The 22897-nt window shown below is 36.3% G+C and overlaps 3 protein-coding genes across 3 annotated transcripts in view; 1 reads left to right on the top strand and 2 right to left on the bottom strand.

Moving 5' to 3' along the window:
• LOC140138824 (nuclear receptor subfamily 5 group A member 2-like) overlaps positions 1 to 22897 on the top strand; it is a 55138-nt gene that overhangs the window by 9963 nt on the left and 22278 nt on the right. The window contains 1 exon segment of the mRNA XM_072160594.1: positions 20799 to 21074. Coding sequence (XP_072016695.1) covers positions 20799 to 21074 — 276 coding nt within the window.
• Positions 56 to 7666, bottom strand: LOC140138823 (uncharacterized). The gene is made up of 4 exons (XM_072160593.1): positions 7615 to 7666; positions 6068 to 6755; positions 5263 to 5493; positions 56 to 4353 (listed from the first exon to the last, which is right to left on the bottom strand). Exons 1-4 carry the CDS (start codon positions 7655 to 7657, stop codon positions 4059 to 4061), a joined length of 1257 nt encoding a protein of 418 aa, XP_072016694.1. The 5' UTR covers positions 7658 to 7666; the 3' UTR covers positions 56 to 4058.
• Positions 8926 to 19175, bottom strand: LOC140139642 (uncharacterized). The gene is made up of 7 exons (XM_072161346.1): positions 19113 to 19175; positions 15906 to 16229; positions 15741 to 15744; positions 14185 to 14876; positions 11853 to 11981; positions 9949 to 10035; positions 8926 to 9387 (listed from the first exon to the last, which is right to left on the bottom strand). Exons 1-7 carry the CDS (start codon positions 19173 to 19175, stop codon positions 8926 to 8928), a joined length of 1761 nt encoding a protein of 586 aa, XP_072017447.1.

Below are 22897 nucleotides of genomic sequence, written 5' to 3'. Positions count from 1 at the left end.
CATTAATTACACTTACATGTACATCAGCCTAGATAACATTTATTTTAACACTAAATGTTGTTCAGCAAACAATCCATGTTTTGCAAAATACCAAAATAATTATACAATTGTAGCAAACTAACACAGTATTTCAAATGTTGGACTCCATACATAAATAAAGCCTATAGCAACCTCTGTAAGGGAACAAACCAAATGATCAATGATGTCCTATAACGTAACTAGTTTAGTTTCTCATAATAATAATAATGACACATTCTTCAGACCGATGTTTTTGTACAAACAACGTAATCGAGTATTTTTATCCCCTCCCCCTAAACGAAACTAGTTTCGTTTATAGGACGTCATCGATCTTTTGGTTTGTTCCCTAAGGTACAATTTAAATTTATCTATCTAATATTTTGCAGTGCTCATCAGTACAGTAAATTAAAATCCAGAAAAATAAGCAATAATATTTTTGGATTCAAAACATATTGTCCTATTTTGAAACAGCTAAATCCTAATCATTTAGTTTGTTCCTAAAAAAAGTCAAATTTTAATATTTGGCCAATTTTTGGAAAAGTGCTAAAACATGCGTTTTTACCTTTATTAGTTTTTGTTTTCACAAAGACTTGTACTAATTCACGTTATGGATTCTAATTTTTGGAAAATGCATTTTCTTGGAACTTTTATATAACCAAGTATCAAAATTAACATAACATAAAAAAACCAATTTGGAATGCTTAGACTTGCGGCAATTCTTTGAATTTTGTGACTACAATTGTAAGAAGAAATCATGGAAAATTGTATGTTTTTGGCTCATTTTCCTCAAATTGCAAAGCTATTAAAATGTGCCTTTTCAATTGCCAGTAAAATGATTCAGTATAAGTATGTTTTATTCGGCAAAGTATTATTTGTTTATCCATAAAGTTTAGTTGTTTTTATTTGGAATCAGACATCTAGTATTAACAAGGTCTCATGTTTCTAAAAAGTTGTTTTTACATGTATTTATAGCAAGGGTGTAAAGGAAGGAGAATCAGCACTCAATTCAGTTTTTTTTACATACACTTGAATGAAAATTTATACATGTACATGTGTTTTGTCCAAGTACACTGTATGAGCCTAATATTCAGTACTTGCTTTGAAGGAGTGATACAAACGTGCATCATTTCTGTGTGCACTCTTGACAGTTTTCTTTTTTATTTAAATTGTTGTGTATTATATAAATTTATATTTTTCTGAAGGTTCTCATTACTGTGGGTATGATGTAGAACATTTATGCTTCTTGTAATTTAGTAGTAATAATTATTAATAAATGCTAAATCATCCAAAAAGCTTACTTGTATTGATAATTTATTTTATGTAGTTCATGTTTCATTATGAACATTTCTGGAAGTTCAGGAGTTACATACATTTCCTGTAAAACATGTATGTACACATAATTATTCAAATATCACTTACGACAGAAAAAACACACCGTTTTACGGGCCCGACCGATCCAGATTTTGCATTTTGGGATTTGTTTTTAAAGTTTTGCCAAAATTATGTAAAATAGCTGCTTTTTTAACAAACTAAAATTGATTGATTTTGACTGATATTTTTTGGGAAAAAAATCACAACATTTCTTAAAATATGTTTGCAAAAATAAACACCAAAATTTTTGCCAGATCTTTCAAGATTGTGGTGATATTTTAGCCTGGACCAGGAAAATAAATTGGGCAAAAAAAAAATCCAGACTAACCGACCCCAAATCTGTCCATTCTTAAAACAGGGTGTTTTTTTTGTCGTCTAATGTACAAATGCAGCAAATACAAAATGCTTTACTGCTCTGTTTTCACAATTACATTGACATTATGTATAAGTACCCTAATGAGTAGGGCACTCTGAAAGCATGATCAGCTTGTACTAGATGGGACCAGGGGTAGCGCTAGAACTAAACACTCCAGTGTCCCCAGGGACCCTGAACTTGCAGAAAATCAAAAAGTAGGGGTCCGGAGGACCGGAGTAGAGTTTGGTGAGTCCGAGTTGCACAAATGCAGCATAAATAGTATGTCTGCAATAGGGCTAGATTGAAAAACTACATGTAGGGGTCTGCAGGGACCCCTGAACTTGCAGAAAATTTAAAAACAGGGGGGCCGAACTCTATTTTGGTGGGTCCGGGACCCCAAAAGCGCTATCCCTGGATGGGACTCATAACATTGTGGATTAATGGCGACTCATATTTGGAAAATTTGGAATTTGTAAGCTCCAAAGCATATGATTTGGCCCAGTTTTAGTTCTCAAGACCCATCAAAAATGTGTACTTTCCTCAAAATCAGTTCTTTGTTCCCAAAGTCCGCTCTGCACACCCCTACGAAAATTTCAAATGAGTACCACCCCCCTATTGCAATAGCTGAGCATGGTATGATCCCAAATGAAAAAATTGCTATTGGTTCTTGCCAGTGCTGCCAAATCTTTCACCGTCAAGGCGCGGCACATTGGATCGCCAGTCCGCGGTAAAGGAGTCTAAAGTAGTCCATTTATTAAGCTTCCAAAAAAAGCGCCCAATACTGGAAATTGGCCAGAAAATCAATTGACTTACAAATTTCCGGTAGGTAATGGTAAGTTACGGACCGATCAATAAATGGTCACAAAACTCTTTGTCATTGAAATTCAGAACTTCAGAGATTCAAAACCTTATAAATTGGCTAAATTGAAGTAAAATATGGTACATCAAACTAAAGCCGCTACCTGACAAGTGATTGCAAAGCAGCCCAATTGTGCGCCTAAGGAAAAAAAGGCACGGCATTGGCATTACGGGTTCTTGCCATTTTCATTTTGTTACAAATGGCCTTTTATGTACCTAAATTTACATTCTTAAAGCACTCCTTCTCCATGCAAACAGTTTCAAATTTCAGAATTCGTCAGCTGCATTTCATAGTGGGGTATAGTGATTATTGGGAAAAAAGGCACATATGTTTTTTATGACACTCACTTTCCCTTATTTTTCAAATAAGTTCATTATATTCATAAACATGCTAAGGTCATCAGGCCATCATACCAGAAGATTCGCCTAATGGCGCTATGGGCTCACTTGACATTTTAGGCACAACCTTAGAGTGCCCTTCATAAAATCCCCACCAGCAAATACACAAAACCTTAATTTGCATTGGGATTGCAGAGGAGGGAGCTCTCTGTCTGGACATGAAATTAACCCCAATGCAAAGGAACCCAAGTGTGCCATTGGGCCAATCTTTACAGTATACTATCACCATACCATCGGCTATAGCCAAAATAACAATTTCTCGATCATGAGAGGATGTACCTTCTGCGTCAGCGGACTTTTCATAGAATAACACGATCGCGCGACCTGCATGACCGACCCTTGACCTTGCCTAGCAACGACCGTGTGATTGGTCAATTCTCAACATGCTCAAAAGCGGTGTTTGCACCATAAGCGCCGGTATTTGCGTAGTATGCTTGACGCAAATAACTGTGCGTACCCAAGTTGGCTCTCATGATCGAGAATTTAATATTTTGGCTATAGTGCGTTTAAGTAATGAAAATGAGGCAACATATGCAAATAAGTCATTAATGTTCATAAATATGCAAATTACATGCCACAAAACTATACAGCACATCAGGCCACCATATACTATCAACATACCAAGATTGAAATTGATTGGTTACTGTGTTGGAGCTGCAGAGTGTATTAATGAATTTGCTTCTGCCTGGACAACCAGGCAGCCAAACAGCAAGCAAAACAGATGACATTTAGATGATAACATAAGCATTTGTCATGATAACACACATTTGTGTGGGGGTCAAAATTGTAACACCATTGGGCAAGAAGAACCAAAAAAAAAAAAGTTGTTTGCTTGTACTCTTCAGTAATCTGGAAAAAAAACAATCCTAATTTTGGAAATTCCAGAATTTGGTTTTTTCTTTCAACATTTTTGACACCCTGAAAAATTGATTTTTTTCAGTTTCTACACTTTTCTAAACTGTATACAGTAGAGAAATATCCCAACCAACCAACCCAATTCTGAAAAAGTTGAGTATAAGCAAATATCTTCTTTTTTTTTGCCTTGTGAAATGCCATTTCACTGATTTAATTCATCCTGAACTTGAGCTAAGAATTGTCCGGTGACAGGAGGCACACCTACATTGGTGTTGTGATACAACTGCCTCGTTCTCTGCTGACCTTTGGCAGGCAATGATAGCCTACCCACACACACAATGGAACTGTCCTCTCTTGACCGCCGCTTGAGAGTATACAATCTCTTCTTCTTCCCTGGCTGCTGCTCATCAAAAGATGGAAGGTCTTCAGTACTGAATCGATCATTAAGTGTCCAAAAGTAGAAAGGTAGGGACTCATCGATACGGAGATTGAATTCTCTGCGAAGGTAAAACAAACACAACATTTCCATGCATTTATCTTGAAGACAATAACATAAGGTAGAGAGAAGGAATTTTGAAAACTGCATGTAATAAAGTAACATTTCAATCATCCATTGATTTCCAGTAATGTGTGCCAGTCTGTAATGCATTATGCAACATGCAACTAGCGTAACTGCATGCATGACATTTTGAGTGTTATGGGAAATTTTTTCACTAATTAATTATAAGCCAAATTAACTATGGATGATTTCAAAGGCTCAGGACTCCTCCATGTACATGTGTCTGTGATGGTAGTATACCTCCAGATTGTTTCCCCACATACCTGGCGAACTTTGATTTACAATATGTGCGTTTGCGTTCCATTGATTCTATGCCTAATGTGTAGAGCCTTTTAATGATAATGCCAACGGTTTACTATTTTGGTCTCAATGCATGACAATTGAAAATGGCTGATTTACCATAATTATAGAGTACCGAAGTGATGAAGTCACAGAAAACTTTTTTTGCATCTCAGCGTTTTGAATACCATGTATCGGTGGAGCATGATGAAAAACATCCACAGTCAAAATTCACGAGGGCCCGAGATATGGCAGCATGAATACCTAATTAGCCCCATTGAAATCAGTGTAAATTGGCCTGGTTCCAAACAGTTATGAACCAGGCCAATTTACACCAATTTCAATGGGCTAATTATGTATTCATGCGGCCATATCTCAGGCCCTCATGATCCAATTCCCACCAAATTTGGACTGTGGATGTTTTTCATCATGTTCTACTGAAATATGGTCATGAAAATGCTGAAATGCAAAAAAAGATAATTTTATGACGTCACACTTTGGTACTCTATATAGTGTTACACATGGGGCCATTCTGAATCGGGACACTTTGTATGTTAATAATACTTACATAACCAACTTCCGCCACCACTTCTTGAAGTCCTGAAGAGTGACATTCTGGCCCTTGATCTTGTTATGGAGCATGCTGAAGAAGCATTCAACATCATCAGTAGTACCACTTCTTGGGTGCTCAGGGTAGCCCAGGTTGTCATTCTCCGCCCTCCGGTACTCCTGGCTTTCAATGTTTGTTGTCACTGCAATCACAGTTTCCCTGCTAAAACCCCGAACACCTTGAAGTCGTCTGTATATATATATAAAATATAATAAAATTCCAAAAGGTTTATAATTTAGCTATATTTTAACAAGTGGAATTTTTGATTTCAGTATGATTCTGACCATCACATCAAAACACAACAGTTAACAAAGTGATACGGATGCTCTGGTTTTGCTTTAAAATACCATCGGATACATTTATCAGAAATCGAATATTGATTTCATGTGATAATTGATGCATTGAAGAGAGTAAAATAAATATTTTTGACAGTTATTAAGACTTTGACATGTCTCAGTCAGTCAGAATTCACTTCTAATTCCTGGTTGTTTTTGTTTGTTTGTTTTTTTCAATTTTTATATTATAAAAGGGCTGTTTGTGATCCACAGCCTCATCTCCTTGTTCTTCTCAAAAAAGTTGAAATACTGAAAAAAATCAGAAGAGGATGCTAGAATCATAAAAATGCTCCTTTAAAATCTGCAATTAATATTGACAACACACATGGCATCATTCATCAGACAATTTACAATGTTCTTCAATTGAAATGAATGGATCAATGCTGAATGGGTAGAGAAAGACTCTGTCATGTATCTCACATTCTTACCTGTTAATGTCCAGAGTAGAATAATCAGGATTATCCCTGTCATGCCAAGGGATCCAGTCTTCCATTACATAGTGGAACATGTCCCAGTTGGCTGCCTCTCTTTCGGCTTGACTCAGCCCACGTCCATCAGAGGCCTCATGCCACCTGCTAACAATATTCACATAGGCTGCTTCATTTGTGTAATTCTTAGTCTCAAAGAATTTGGCAACAGCAGGTGACAAGAGGCTCTCTGCATCGGCTACGGACTGCTTCCGCTTCCCCAACAGAGCAGCTACAGTCAGGTCTGTGGTCTCTGAGTCGCAAGCCTCTGCAAATCTCTGGACTTTAACCTCTGGTGGTCCACCTTCTCTAGTATGCTTGCCAATCCGCTTCTCAATGTGGTTATGGTCTTCACGGTGGTGTAAGACTTCCCCGGTGACTGCGTCTACTTCTGGTATATGTACATGCTTAGTAAAGTCAACCCCATGTTCGGATTTTATGTTGTTGAGAGTTTTTCTGTATTTGTAGGTTGCTACGATTGACTTCAGTTGTTCTGTGTGGTTTTCTGGGACATGATCCCTCCATGTGTGATATTTGTACCCTGGGGGGACAAGGTCCTCTCGCACCAGGGCCGCAGCATCTTGAAAGCTGTTCCCCTCTTCCTGCAGCCTTTCCATTTTGTCATGTACATGATCAGGTAGTACAGAATCTGAAAATATAAAACAATATTCATTTGAACAATACTGCTACCGATTCAACAGATGCCAGTGGGGGTGGGGGGTGGACACCAACCATGATTGGTGAAACCAGGCGTGATGGTGGGGGGCACAAGCCATTTTCCTACATTCTCAAATCCATTGGGGGGCACATGCTTCACCACGCCACTGCCTGATGTAAATAGCAAGATTGAATAAAAAACATTGCATCAAAAATAATACGAAGAAAAGAAAAGAGATGGGAGATCGCAACATTAAGACTTTTAGAAACAAATTGCCTGTGTATCATCAATGTTTATAACAACCTGCACAAAGTCATATTTCACCACAAACTTTAAAATAAACGCAATGTTCACATTATATGGAGCAAGCAGGGGCGTAGCTATGAGGAGGTGGAGGGAGGGCACTTTTCCCCAGAATATTTTCCGGGCTAAAATGGGGAGGCGAAGAGCAAAGTCCTTAAAAAAAGACTCAAAATGGGACAAAATGACAAATGGGAACAACAATTTGGCTTTGCCCCCTCACACAAAAATCCTGATTATGCTACTGGGAACAAGTATGCAATTATATGACCTCGACACTCTGACAACTAATATTATAACATTTAGCAAAGCATATACAGGCAGATACACAAATACTTCATTAAATGCCATGAATTACATACAATATCAGTCGGTGGAATTTAATTACTGCAGTGAAACTGAGCACTGTGTACATGATAGTTGTTTGTTAAATTTACTGCCAGCAGTGCTGTATCTTGAATATTGCTGACATTATATGTGACTGTTCTCAAAACTAACACATTAAGACATTTGTGATTGGGCAACATTAGAATCCACTCAAATATCTTACCTGTTGATCTTGCAAACATTTTCTGTAACTGATTCTTACTCATTCTGTTCACTGCAGCCTTGAATGTCATGGATTATCTGCCAAATGTGGAGTGGTCTGGTCTCGCCTTTGGTTCTTAGGGAGGAAAATTCTCCATCAGTAACAATACCTGTAATAATTAAAAAGCAAAAACATAATGAACATTACATGACTAAGACAAAAAAAGAGCATGCAAACATTTTTTTTCAGTACATTCTTTTGTATAGTATGCTGAGAATCATTGAATTTTTACACGTGCATGTATGCCAACACCATAGTGCATGTATACACAAACATACACTCAAAATAACCATTTACAATTGATGTGAAGCAAAGCATAAAACTCAGAAAAGAAAAAAATGAAATGAAAACCAGTAATAACAACATTTGTATTAAGTTTTAAATGCATATGATTATTGAACCAAAACAATATTGAATCTTCCACATAATAAATCAACTAAGTGCTTAAGGTGGTACTTCACCCCTTAATAAATTTGTGACTATTTGTTTCTCCCTGACTCAAGACAAGCGGTACATTATTTGATAAGAAAAGAGGTATCACTAGAATGTACCTCATTTCTTAACATATATAATGAACCACTGAAATTTCAGTGGAGCAATTGGATTCATTATCCCTATAATATAACGTTTGTTACCAGTGTGTAGTTATTTTTTGCGAAAATGCAAAATTATTCACAAAAATTACCACCTTAAATCATGTAATTTAAATACTAGCATCATGATTTAAATCAAGCAACCCTGTTCATATTTACTGTTCTGTTACCATATGAACCTGTATACATAGTGCATAGGAAACTTAATTGGACCTGAAAATTGTTTGATAGACGTAACATAAAAATAATAGGGTAGGTCGGTCAGCATTTTTTGTTATTGTTATTATTATTTTTTACAAACACACACACAAACATTTTAAGCTGTAATTAAATAAGCTAAAAAGTTGTTTTTTTATCTTAATTTTTTGATTTTTTTTGCAAAAAAGTCTATTTTTAGGGTCGGTTGGGTTACGCCAATCAAACAATTTCTGTACGCCTTATTAGGAATCCAACTCACCAACAACTTTCAGCCCGTGCTCCACCATCTTCTCCTTCACCCCATCTGCTATTTTTTTGGCTTGGGCATCAGTAATGGATTTGTAGGGCACATACTGCACCGGTACAGCATATGGCTTCCTTTTCCTCTCTTCGTCCGACACCATCAGGACAAGGACATGTGTTGCTGGTGTCCGCTTTTTTTTAAATATATCTCTTAGGTAACGCGTGTACTCGTCCCATTTCACTGCATGGACCTTCTTGATGTCATTATTGGTCCGGTCTTAAGTTGTGTATAGTCGCTGACTATCTCTTGCGCTTTTTTCAGCAGCGTGCTGATTTCCAGTATCTCCCAGTTTATGTTCTTCAGTTTTTCTTCAGAAGTCGTTTTCTTTTTCGTCAAGTTCTTGCACAAGTCAACTGCTGCTTTCAACTTGCAATTTAACAAGTCTATGTCTTCTTTGATGATTTCTTTTGCTCTGTCAAGCATGGGCTTGGTGGGCCTATTTTTAAGCTGAATTAGTGTTTCAACCCTTTTGTCAAACTCCTCTCGCAATCTTTTCAGCTCCCCATCTTTCATATCCACGTCACCGTTCCATTCTCCAATCATGGACTGTTGTATAGCGGACTTGATGTCTGTACCGTCCATTTTGATCCAGTAACGTCCATCAGGATTAGTTGCTTTCAATGTTTTCAATGCAGCTTCCTACAAAAAAAACAAAAAAAACCCTGTTAGGCAACGAAAAAAAGAAACTCTGTTCTACGGGCGGACGAACCTTTCAAGTAGGTTCGGTCGGTCGGCCTTTTTCTTCTTCTTTTTTGACCCAAAAAAATCACCAAAATTTCTAAATAATTTGCAATTTTAGAAAATACAATGAAACAAGTTTGTTTCTGAAATTTGGGTCGGCATTTATTTGTACAGGGAAAATTTTTTTCCCAATTTATTCAAACACTGTGTCGGTCGGGCCCGTAGAACAGGGTTTTCTTTTTTTGTCGCCTTATCCTTGCACAAAGAAAATACCAAAGCATGTTCATATCAAATGCAGTGATGGAAACATACAATGAATATGTTGGTATCAGAAAACATAATAAATTCTATGGAAAACATTTAGATAAAATGGATAAATGTCTCATTTAAGACAGACCATCAAGATATGCTAATTCGGTTACTAACCCTAACTCTAACCTTAACACCGGTAACCCCTGACCCTAATGAACATATCATGATGGTCCGTCTTAAATGAGACATGTAGCAAAAGCTGCTAACCTGGATATCACTTGTGTCTGTAAAGCCACATTTTGTCACGTCCTCCATAGCAGCTGTACGCCCTAGTGCAGCCACATTAAACCGCCCCTAAGAAAAAAAATGCATTTTACTTATTCTGTGTTCAACATGTATTCTATGTACTGCAATGGCTGAATGATTTGAAGTTTGGAGGGAGTGACATCAAGGGTGCATGCAGGTGAGAGTTAAATGGTCTGAACACATGTGTGAGCAACAAATCAAGTAAAAATGGGTGTTTTTTAGGCAAAAATTTATGCATTTATGGTCTAAAAAACACTGATTTACAAGAATAATGGTAGTTTTCTGACCCCTGAACAACTTGTTTAGGGTACCTTTTCAAATTTTTGGTAAATTACAAGTCCATAAAGGGTACATTAGTTGCATTTTTACTAGCCAAAAACTTATAACTCTGTGAATTCTATATCAAATTACCTTATTAAGGGGATAAATTTGCTAGTATTGTAAAACTTGTTTAGAGGGTTTTTGAAACAAATTTGGTCAAGCATGCATACACCATTACACTGTCACTGGTCATATTTGAGTAGCCCCTGTGGCCTTTATATACCAAATCCAATAAGAACAGAGGTGCTGAAATTTAATTTTATAACTTAAGAAAGTCAAAAAATGAATGACTACACTGATAGCAACTTAAAATTTGTAGCACATTTTCTTATAGGATTTATTTATTTATTTATTTCTTATTTAACCTTACCTGGGACAAGCAATCAGTGACCAGCACTGTTCTCCCTTGCTGCCCAGGATGCAGCACAAACATATATTTAAAATACACAAAGAAGTCATGAAAATAATACCATATACACATACTTACTAGCTACAAGAAATTGAAATACATATGATAATTACATTTACAAAATGATGCATAAAAGAGTAAGAAAATGTTCAAAAATTATTACACATAATTAAGAAAGGGCATTCGTCCAAAAAACCCTGCATAGACTCACCCAGTGGTGCACATAGGTTCCTCGCCAAGAAGAGGAAATCACGCACAGACAGAAAGGCCCCCCCCCCAAAAAAACCCAACAAGAATTGAGGTGTGTAACCTCAACCGCTGGTGTGACCTCCATGGGATGGCACCACCAACCTGCACCCAATACCCTGATTGGCAAGGAAAGCCCACATACACCACTAGGTGTAACAGGAAGATGAAGAAATAAAATTACATGTTATTATATGTTCTTGAAAACACTTGTGTTGGCAGGTAGGGGATTTTTAATGTTTAGGCCCCCCGAACAGGAAAGTTCTCTTGCCAGTCTCAGTGCGCATCTTATGAATAACAAAATTCCCAGAGGTTGATGATCTGACAGTGTAATTACTATAAGCATGAGTGCACTTAGTGAAAATATTGCACAGGTTGGGGGTACATTAAAAACATTGAGACGGATTTGATATCTGCGACGATCAGAAAAAGTTCCAGTTGAATCAAAAACAAAATGAGTTGAAGTGCACATTGGGACACCCATGATTGCTCTAACAAGTTCTACGTTTTTGATGGTGATCCAACCTGTTCAGGAGAGTTAGACCTGCATTTAACCAAATAAGATTACAATAATCAACTTTAGGATTCAGTCGCTAAGCTTAATTGTGACACGATCTGGTCCATGGGGGCCAAAGGAGGCATTTTTGAAAATCGAGTTACAATTACCTTATACATTAGGCTATCATATGTACTGAAAACAGTATAAACAATATACTGAAAAGGTCTAGCATACTTGGGTCTTCAGTTATGAAGTTTTGTGATTTCTATTTTCTTATGTATTTTATTGTTTTTTACTACATATTTTTGCCTTTATCTCAATTTCAAATTTGCAGACTGTGGCCCTTGTGGACCAGATCGTGTCACAAGTTTTAAATCAAAATTACAATACCTCATATGGGTAGCCTCGTTCTTCATTATTACCACTCCATCCTGGACCACGGAAAAGCCTATTGAATCTTAATCCAAACTCTATTTCCATCATAACCTGCCACTGTCTGTAGTCATGTGGTATTTTGATCTATTAAACATTGAGTAAATGAAAAATAATATGATATTAAGATATTAAAGAAAATGTTATTTCAAATTCATCTTAACAACAAAACATAAAATGGCACAAAATCAGTGTGATATATAATTCACTTTTAGAGAATATATTTACATGTAGGCCTGCCTTTGCTTGTATCTTTTCATTTGCTTACTATTTGTTTTTCAGAAGGAGCTATGTGACAAGTGGCTACATGTATACCTCCATCAGCTAGACTATGCATTCCAGCCATTTACAGATCTCAATATAATTAATATCATTATTGAAGTGTTGCAAGTACACAACATTTTTGGTCAAGGATGCCGGCATGCCGGTATAAATTTTAATAAAAGGAAAAAGACCCAGAATATAGTTTGACATTTATACATGTGCATTTTGCTATTGTGACAATCAAAGGCAGTTGAGAAAGCTTTTAATTGGTTACGGAACATGGAATGCATGCTGTTATTGCGGAAAATAAGAAGTAACACAATTTATAAGAAAGTAAAATAACATTACATGACATACATGTACAGTAGCTCAAACATTTATGAAAAATTCTTATAACAAAATGATGTGTGAGGTGAAGATGGTGACTGCAAGAACAGTGCATATAATTAAGTCCGAAGTATCCAAATTTATACTGATTAACAGTATTGTATGAAATGAAATTGTCTGAAAGTTATAAACACTTGTAAGCAATAAATGGGAGAAAACTATAACTATCAATTTCTGGATTTTAACATGACAACATTAAAACAGGACACATTGACAATCTGCAATTCATGTGGTTGTTACAGCATATTTAATTTAAAAAATGGGTTAGATATGACGATAGATCACACTATTAATGTACATGGGTTTTCTGTAATTTAAGTAATTTAAGCTCCCAGCTAAAATCTTCTTCCAGTCACCTGACAATGAGGTTAAATATTTACAGTACAGATGAATCAGTAAAGTGCATTTATATCAAAACATGTATCTACACTAAAATCATGGCTTCTGTCTGTCCGTCCACACATTCCACCACACTTCAACACATTCCGATATTTTAGGTAGGTGTGCACTGCTGAAGTGGTGGTTTCAAAGGGCTGCTTGAGGTCAAAGGTAATTAACAGGGAAATTAACAGCCTCAAATTTAATTTGAAGGGTCATTTAGGCGGAGATGCCCTATTTAGCGTTAGCTTTGGGTACCGGTACTTAATTACTTTCTTTATTTTCCACTCAACTTACCCAGGTGAAAAATCAATAAAATAATTAAATGTCCAAAGCTAACGTTGAATCAGGCATCACCGCCTAATGAAGTACAATAGACAAATGTGAGCCATACAGATCACGTTTTTGGCAAGGTAAGTAGCATGATGCATCTACACCGTTGAACCATGGTTGAACTACATATTCATTCATACAGTGTTACAGTATTGCACAAGGAATCTGAACAGAAGTTATTGGCTTGGTGGATTGTCAGATTCCCCTATACATGTATGTTTGGAATTTCTACTATCAATCTCTTGAATGCAATAGATAAAGAAAAAGTAAAACTTTTAAATAAATAAATAAATAAAATTAATAAACAAACAAACATGCAAATGAAATAAATTAATACATACATAGTATACATAAAATGTCAAATATTCAGAGAGGGTTGTTCATGATCAAATGACATCCCAGCAAACGCAAAATGCTTCCACATTATTCGCCAAAGGTAGAAAAGGTTGCCAGAAAACATTTACATGATGTGGTATATTAAGGGGATTTTGAGGGTATAAAATGTCTTCATAAAATTATTCAAGAACATTTTTTTCAGTGGGTTTTTATAAAAAAATATTTCTGAAACGTTTTCATGATATTTAAACATTTTTACCCCAACCAAAACCCCATATAATTGTGTAAAATGTTTATAAAAGGTTTTGTGTTTGCTTGGTATATTGGTCAAATCTTTAAATAACTTGATTGTGTTTACTTTTAGTGAGAAAAAACCCAAACAAACAGAAAAGCATTTCATTGTTGTTGTGTTCTTAATAATTATGGTTTTACTCTGAAAATGAATGAAAAGCATGCATAATTTTTTTTCACATATTATTACAAATATGGTTGATAATGATATTAATTGAACAAGAACATGTATGAATGTTAGCTGTTATCCATCCAAAATGTGAACAACTTGTGTACAATATGCACTGTACACATAAAATACCTGAGCCTGGTTTGTGTGAGAGAAGAACTGTATTTGATGCTCTATCAGTCCAAAAGGCATGTGGTCAAATGGTAGAAGTGGTGTCTTAGTTCCAGGCCTGTCCTCTGCTATACACCTTGTGAAGTGGTAAATTAAGTTTGGCTTGCCGGCCTTTTCAAGGCGCTCCATTGCATTTAAAGACAATGTTACAAAGTTCTCTGGGTATGTGCCCAGTCCTTTCTTCAAATGGAGGTCATAATACAGACCATCCAACAACGTCTGAATTGTATCAGGCTCTAGAGCATCATTGAGTTTCTTCATAAACTGACTTTGGCTTGTTATGCCCATGGACTTGAAAGACTTCACTACATCATCTATCCAATCTTCATCAGACATGATTTTAGTACATGCAGGTGTACTGGAACTTGGGGTTTCCGTGTCATGTGGGTGCAATTGTCTTCCACGCTTTTGGAGTTCTGGTGTATCAGGCATCGCATTTGCGAGGGCATATGAAGTCGAAATCAAATCATATGGGGGAGCTAACTCCACTGGCACCAACGGGGGAGATGAATCAGGTAAGAACTGAGATGCAGACCCAAACTGGAAGCTGTCAATATCTAAGCTATATGCTTTTTCAGCTGCATAAACGCCCCCAATATTTCTTGGAAACTCTTTTGCTAGTTTGCTTGTCACTCTGGTCCTGATGGTGGTTGCTAAAAATTAGGGGAGGCACGTACACAGGTATAGAGGTTATTCTTGTGAATATAGTAACTCCCTTGCCAGATGCAAGTACATATAGGATGGAATTTTTCAATTTTTATACATTAATTGGAGTGCATGACCTTCCAACCCCATATAACTTCAGGAGTCATTCAACATTGTCCAGTTTCCCATACTAAAGGCTACTTACATACACGTATATTTACATGTATGAGGGGAAGAATGGCTAAAACAATTCCAAAGTGTGCACAAACTGTAATGTATACATGGATCGTACGAGAGAAATTTATTCATGGCGATGTTTTTTACTGTTTTATGTCTCCAGAGGGAAACAGAGGTGACAAACACACATGCTTTTTTACTGTTGACTTTCATCCTGCCAAATTCCACAATTTTTTGTTTGACAGATTCTTTTCACTTCTAAATAAAATATTGACATTTTTTATCTAAAATTTCAATTAAACAGCTGTTTCGTACTATCGCACAGTTGTTTAATACCTATAAACAAATTAATAAAATATTGACAGACAGGCCCTATTGATAAAGTGGTTGAGGGTAAGCAAAACCAAGCATTAATTTTATCCCTTACCTAACTATACTTTTGGATATCGCTTTACGCCAGCAAGATAATTTAGACATCAGATATGCTTAGGAATGCACAATTTGATCCTCATGGGGGTGCAAGGGAGTTTGGGTTAGGCGGAACTATTTTTTCTGTTCCAATTTACCTTTAAAAAGAGTTGGGTAGGGAATTTGTTTACACAGTGGGGCAATTGTTTTTTTTTGGGGATTGTTCTTTCTTTTTTTTGGGGGGGGGGGAAGTTTTTCTTTAATTAAAAAAAACCTTCCATGCCTACCCTCCTAAAAATCAAATGGTGCACCCCTTACAAAGAATAATAGTTTCCAAATTTTAAACTGACTTGTTTATTACCAGCACATACATGTATGAACTTACATTCAGTATATAATAGTGAAATTCAGCATAGCATATCATGAAACATGCTAGAAGGAAATATATTTACCTTTCCTAATGTTTTTCCCGATTGGTCTGAGACATGCTTTGCAGCTTCGCCCAGTATTTGTGTGTTTTGCGCCAAATGAGGGCCATCCGCTTTGCTGGATTCTTTGTCCCAGTCACTTGATGGCAGAGCAATAAATTCCACAAGGGCTCTCATCTCATGTCTACTCCAGGACTGCTGTTCACGCTTTGGTGTAGACTTAGGCTTAGCCACAGGAGACCTGGACCGAAACCGGGTTTTGGCTGGTGATGACCGGGTTTTGCCTGGTGATGACCAACCACCTTGAAAATTTCTGGCCTTCCTGACTAAATCTTGCGCTAAGTGTAACTAAAGTGTGATTAAAAAATGCAAACATAAAACAAAGCCATAAACATACAAGGAACATAAATGGAACACACTTCAAATTGGCAAAGCATTTAAATCAGGTCAGGTGACACAGCAAAATATGTGTACAACTGTACATATATGTCATGGGTTTGATGAGCCCCATAGTGGAGGCAAAAATGCATGATCAAATTAATTATTCATTCACTACATTAATTTTAGGCAGATACTTCAGATGGCAAAGATCTCACATACATGACACGACTGTTGATACACCATGCCATATGGACACCATGAGGAATCAGCAGAATGATTTACAAATTTAAATTTAAAGTGCAAAATAAAAGATATATATTTTAATTTGTGGGTCAAATTCAATGTTGCAACCAGTAGCATAGCCAGGATGGAACCAGAGGCCCCACCGATATTATTCAGGGATAAAATGAGGATGACAAAGAGTAAAGTGCCACTAAAATCCTGTCTATGCCTATGTCTAATTAATATAATACTAATTCTATAGCAAAAAAAAAAATCAGTTTTTTGCGATACATTTGTACAATTTTCTATATTGCTATGCCCATTTTATATGAAATAAGAAATTTACCTCATCATGCATTCCACTTGGGCTAAATGAGAGTTTGGTTGGCTTTCGGGCGTATCCTCTTCCATCTTTGCAGCAGGGAGGTTTGTGGTAAGTATGTAGCAATAAGTGACCTTTACCTACCAAAAGATAAAAAAATATAACTTCATTTAAGTTGGAACAATGACTAAGGGTGTGAGTGAAATTTTTTTTTTTTTTTCGAAGGTTTTTTTTGGTTTTGTAGTGCCTCATTCATGCTTGACCTAAAAAAAATGCATGACTATGACATGAAAACTATGTATCAATTTTCATATTAAAAACAAAAAACAATGTGCAAAATTCTATTTTTTTTAGGTCAACCATGAATGATACTAGCATTTAGGTCTAGGTCCAGAGACACCACAAAACCGAAAAAAAACTTTGAAAAAAAAAAAAAAAAAAAAAAAAAATTCCAATTTCGGTACCAAGTTATCCGCCGAAAAATGTGCGGGTACCGGGCACAAAAATACCCGAAAATCACACTCCTAACAATGACCAAACAAAATACATGTATGGCAAAAAGAGAAAAAATATTGCCCTTTTCTCAGTTTTCTGACCTAATTTTCACAACTGATCAACCCACAATTTCCCCATAAAGCAGTGGCGTACCATGGCCGCCCCAACCCCGGGGGGCTGAAGAAAATTCAATTTTGCCGCCTTCCTCAACAACCCGAAAAGGTTGACCCAATTTTTGTTTGAAAAAGTGAAGAGTAAAAAAAAAAAAAAAGGATTTCAGGCGTATCGCCCTAAAAGCAACACATTTTGATGTATATAGTACCATTTTTTTCAATTTTTTTTTTGCTTTATCAAATTTGTCCGCCCTTTTTATTTTACTAATTCTTTTTATTTTAATCCTTTTTATTTTACTAATTCGCCCCTTCATTTTTGCCGGCCCTCCTTCTTTCAGCCCCTTCATTTTGGCCGGCCCCCTGCAGGGTCAGAAATTCGGCGAGAATCCGAGAATCCATTCTCGCAAAGATTCTCGTCAACAAAATTGCAAGAATCTAAATGGATTCTCCTAAATATTTCAATTTATCATACAAAGTAAATTGGCGAGAATCCATTGATTCTTGCAAAATTCCACCGGGAGAATTCAAAAGGATTCTCACACTTGGTTGCGAATTTCTGACCCTGCCCTGCTTTTACCCCCAAAATACGCGCATGATAAAGTCATGAACTTTTTCATCTAAAAAACTGAAGATAAACATGTAAAAGAAATGTTGTAAAATACCATTTCCTGAATGTTTCACACTGTACTGTCTACTCGTACCTGGCTAAGGGTTCCAATATCTCGTATCATCTTCAGCGTCTACACATTTTTCCGTTCAATGCCATGAAAACAGTTCAGACCCAGAACACGATCATGTCAGAAATTAATATTTTGTTCTGGGTCTGATTATTCGGAATAATAATACTTTCCGAAAAAAAAAAATTCACTAGAAATACAAATGCAATAAAGAGTCAGTTGCGTTGAAAAGTTTCTGCAACAGAGAAGGTTCTACAACTTGAAAAAACCCTCAAATGTTCGAAATTTATACCACAAGTGGCACAACTGAGCGACATGCATGCGTGACACTTTCTTGACAAGAGTCAGAGTTGGCCAAATAAATTTAAGCTTCCTTTTTAATGATGTAAGATAAGATTTGGCCACGAAGTTGAAATAGATGATCATCACAGTCAAAATATGTCTGGTTCCACACAGCAAATACGCATGAAACTACAGTTTACCGATATTAAATAATAATATAAAATTGCAAAATTCATGAATTTAATACGATGTCGATGATGATAATCATATAAAAATGTGCTCGTGCATGCAAAAATCATGAAAATAAAAAACAATCGAATAAATTTTAACAAAATAAATTGACACCAAATACTTACTTTATACGCTTCGTATTCCTATCTGGAAGCAAATATGACAAATTTGTAAGAAAACTGCAGTCCTGAATAATCAAAATCTCGGCTAAATCACAGCTCTGCATTCGAAGAATTCACTGTCACTGACAGCATGCAGCACTTGACAGCTGATCGGAACTTCCGGAAAAATACGTCAAAATTTCGAACTATGAACTTTTGAGATGATGTCATATCTCGTGCGCATGCGTTCTTACGAAAAACTGCAGAAATATCTAGCTGGTATCCGTTTAGTTTTTTTTGGTCCAGTAATGCTAAAGAAAGGTGCTCTCTTACATTGAAAAGCGTTATGGTACCCAGTTTAATATGAGGATCAATAATATGAAAAGAAAACTAAGTGAGCACCTTACGGAACGAAGTACGCTGCCACTAAACATGGCCGATTTGCGTAGGTCGTCAATGGTGGGTTCCATGAGGGATCCACGCACATAGGCTGCATGGGAAGGTACGTTTTTCTGCTGTGGGCATAGGGCATGTGTATTCAAACAACCACTATTGGCATTTTGTAATCAACTTGCCAACTTTGACATTACCAAAATTATCATTGGCTAATCGAATGATTAAACCGTGTATCTCGCATGTTGCAAAAATGAGTCACAATTATTCTTGATCGTACAATATGTATGTGCATTCCCTTTATTTGTTTACCAAAAATAGTCAAGTATTTTATAATCATTGAATATTTTTATGATTTCCGAAACAAAAGGGTATGTGCATCATTTTACCTGTGCTGCAATTCTACCAATGTACACGCAATCCCATTGCTAATGGATTCCAAGTTCAAATAAATAAATGATCATCGAATATCTGACATATAGAATTCCAGATCTCTATAATATTTAGGGTGTCTTTTAGAATACTCGAGACCATTTTTTTAAACAATTTGTGTAAAATCTATGCTTGCATTGAATATTATATTATGAACTTCTGTCATTTAATTTTTTGATCATTGTGATCATGCAGCTGACAAAATTATGCCATACATATGATTTTTATTATCATTTTCAATTAATTGTGTTATGACCACAGAAGTGGGGACTTTCTTTTTGTGAGGCGTTTACTACTAGATCATATAGATGTATAAATCACAATTTACTGAAACTTGCCTTTTCTGTGCGTAGTTTAGTACTCATTCATTCATATCGAACATTTGGCATGAATTTGTAGCGCACTAGTGGCGTGCCTACTAGTACAACTCAAGTAATATATAGCTATATATATATCATGAATAAATGGAAGATTTCCTTTTACAAATGGGGAACTGTCATTTTGGCACATCACGGCAGTGTTGACATTTTCTATGGGTGTACACTGCCTGTTCTCTTAAATTGTAAATTTATGTGTATACTGCAAAATCGAGAGTGTCTATGATCAAACACTACTGGATTGCGTCTGGTGTAATTGTCTTATCCGAGGGCTGGAAATATGTTCCATTTCCCTTCGACATATGTATCAGGATTCTCCACCATTTCTTATGCATTTCTTTATCCAAAAAAGCATAATTTCCCTCCAGATTACCAAATTTCCCAATTTTTTCCAGGCCTGGTGATGTCGTAACTTCATACCCCATTTCAAGATCATTCTTATCATGGGTTTAATACTACTCGATCCGGAGCATCATTGGTCCAAAAAAAACCCACTAAGAGTCGTTATAAACCCTAACCCTTACTATAACCCTTCAATCTAACCCTAACCTATAACTTAAACGCTAATCATAACCCTAAACCTGTTGACCCTAACCATGAATATAACCCTGTATGACTCCATAGTCTTGATTCTTGAACCTAGACGTTCTGTAACCTTTTCTCAGGCTTGATAAATTCTGATGTCAACCACTTGAATGTGCATTCTTGCAGAGAACATTGAACATTACGTTTCACTGGAAGTTCATGCAGTAGTGCCACATCGATGCATCGGAATATCCAATTTTAACCGGTGTTTCGATTTGTCATGTTAAATTGATCAATACTGTCGATATGACCAAATGTTACCTTTCTTTAAATAAGTTAAAAATGTCTTATTATTTCTTCTTGCAGACCCAGCATTACGAATGGATTTTAATCCTTTCGAACAAACCGAATTGAAACCCGAATTCGACGAGCAGTGTCCTGTGTGCGGCGACAAAGTCTCCGGATATCACTACGGTCTTCTAACGTGCGAGTCGTGCAAGGGGTTCTTCAAACGCACCGTACAGAACAAGAAAGTTTACACATGTATTGAGAATAGGAATTGTCTGATTGACAAGACACAAAGAAAACGATGTCCGTATTGTCGCTTCCAAAAGTGCCTCAAAGTCGGCATGAAACTAGAAGGTAAGAAATAGAATTTGTCAAGTCTCATTCACAGTGATATACCTATAGCTCCATTTAATATAAGTTGGTGAATACAAAACTACCCCAGGAATTCTCACCTATTGATGACAATTTGACAAACATGCAAATCTGTAGCACAAAGTTACTTCAAACCGCTTTAATAGCATAGCTACATGTATGTATGCCTAAGTTACATCATCTTTTGTACAATACGTACAAATGCTTTATTGTATTCACAGAAAAGTTATAAGTTGATAGGCTTCTCGATGGGAATTCATAATTAGTTTAATATAGTAATTGAACCAGTACGACATCGGCATCAATGAAATGGTCATTTACATTGCCATGCTCTCGTCGAAGTTATAGTATTTCTGGAGTACATCGTCGGTTGTCATAGTACCGCTGCAGCCGGTCTCTGTGTGAGTGGGCGAGATTTCGTGAGATGTGTCTACGACTTCAGCAGGACTGAATGAAGTCAGAGACACATTTGACGAAAGCTTGACCATTCACACAGGGACCGGCTGCACCGGTACTGTGACAACCGACGATGTACTCCAGAAATACTATACTTCGACGAGAGCAGGACATTGTAAATCAACTACCGTAAAACCTCGTCTCCAAGCATATAGTGTGCTTCTGATGAAAGCTACATTAATCCAGTCGCCATTATGGAGTTTGAGCAAATAAATTACGGATCCAAGCATATACAAACAAGTATTATTTTAAGACCGATCTATTGTATTGATATATTAACGCTTGCTTCGAATTAATTAAGCTATTAAAAAAAAACCACTATATATGCTTGTAGACGGGGTTTTACGGTATTTCATAAACATTTATAATTATAATAAAGTAGACTCTAAATAACTGAATTCACATGCAAAACTTGATTATTATTGTAAAACACGTGGGCCCTATGATACGAACCGATGCTACAAGCATGGCTCTTCGTGTATCCCAATAGTCATCATCATGTTTATTTAACTTGAGTAATGAAAGGGAAGCCATGACCTCGTGCATAGGTATTTTAAGGTCACACTCTATATTCAGAAAGGTCACCGACCTCGTAATATTTATAAATCGAAGTCTGTGATTCTTCAATACGATTTAATGCTGTATGGCCTTCACTTCGATGCTGAGTATGACCTAATGAGTATACAAGGTTTAGCACTTAACGTAAGGGCACTTTGAAGCATGATCATTTGTATGCATCATTGTGGAGGAATCGCTAGGGAATTTCCCCGAACAAATTTTGAATACTCTTTTCTTCACTCGCGTACTTTTCCTTCATTCAGTATACATAGAGCGATATGTTATTGTTATTTTCCTATCTCACCATTGATTGCGAGGTTGTTGTTTTTGTGTGTGTGTTTGTTTGTTGTTTTTTCCAGAACTATTAGGCCCTTTACTATTTATTTTTTAAAAGGCACGAGGTAGCTTCAAATTATTAATTATTATTTTCTTTATTTTGAAACTGAATCAATGGTACATTTTGGCACCGCAGATTTTATTATATTGCAATTTATATGGTTGATTTTATACATTGACAATAATGCGTGGGGTGTTACTAGTATTTGTTTGCCCAGTATCATAGTTATAAGATTATCGAAGTAAGAAAGTATCAAGTTAATATAAATTAAGATGTCATTTAACAGAAAAATCAAATGATGAAATATTTTCCAATTCTCGAGGAAGGCGGGAGGGAAATGTATTGAAATTTATTTCAATGTCTGGCGAACATTTCAACTGCAAGAAATGCGAATTTGCTTTTATGTGAATGACACGCTTTGAAGTTCCTTCAGCACATAGTCCCTGCAGTAAAT

The sequence above is a fragment of the Amphiura filiformis genome, chromosome 18, assembly GCF_039555335.1.
Source record: "Amphiura filiformis chromosome 18, Afil_fr2py, whole genome shotgun sequence".
Lineage (NCBI taxonomy): Eukaryota > Metazoa > Echinodermata > Ophiuroidea > Amphilepidida > Amphiuridae > Amphiura > Amphiura filiformis.
The sequence above is the reverse complement of the archived record's forward strand: the minus strand, read 5'-3'. Positions and strand labels throughout refer to the sequence as shown.

Bases quoted from the DNA above. Each gene is read 5' to 3' on its own strand.
- LOC140138823 (XM_072160593.1), bottom strand. From the start codon at position 7,657: ATGAGTAAGAATCAGTTACAGAAAATGTTTGCAAGATCAACAG. The intron at 6,756-7,614 runs GTAAGATATTTG...TTATATTTTCAG, and splicing joins AATGTTTGCAAGATCAACAG to ATTCTGTACTACCTGATCAT. The intron at 4,354-5,262 runs GTAAGTATTATT...TTACCTTCGCAG, and splicing joins TGGTGGCGGAAGTTGGTTAT to AGAATTCAATCTCCGTATCG.
- LOC140139642 (XM_072161346.1), bottom strand. From the start codon at position 19,175: ATGGAACCCACCATTGACGACCTACGCAAATCGGCCATGTTTAGTGGC. The intron at 16,230-19,112 runs GTAAGGTGCTCA...ATCACACTTTAG, and splicing joins GTGGCAGCGTACTTCGTTCC to TTACACTTAGCGCAAGATTT. The intron at 11,982-14,184 runs GTATTTTATGTG...AATGTTTAATAG, and splicing joins CTCACACAAACCAGGCTCAG to ATCAAAATACCACATGACTA.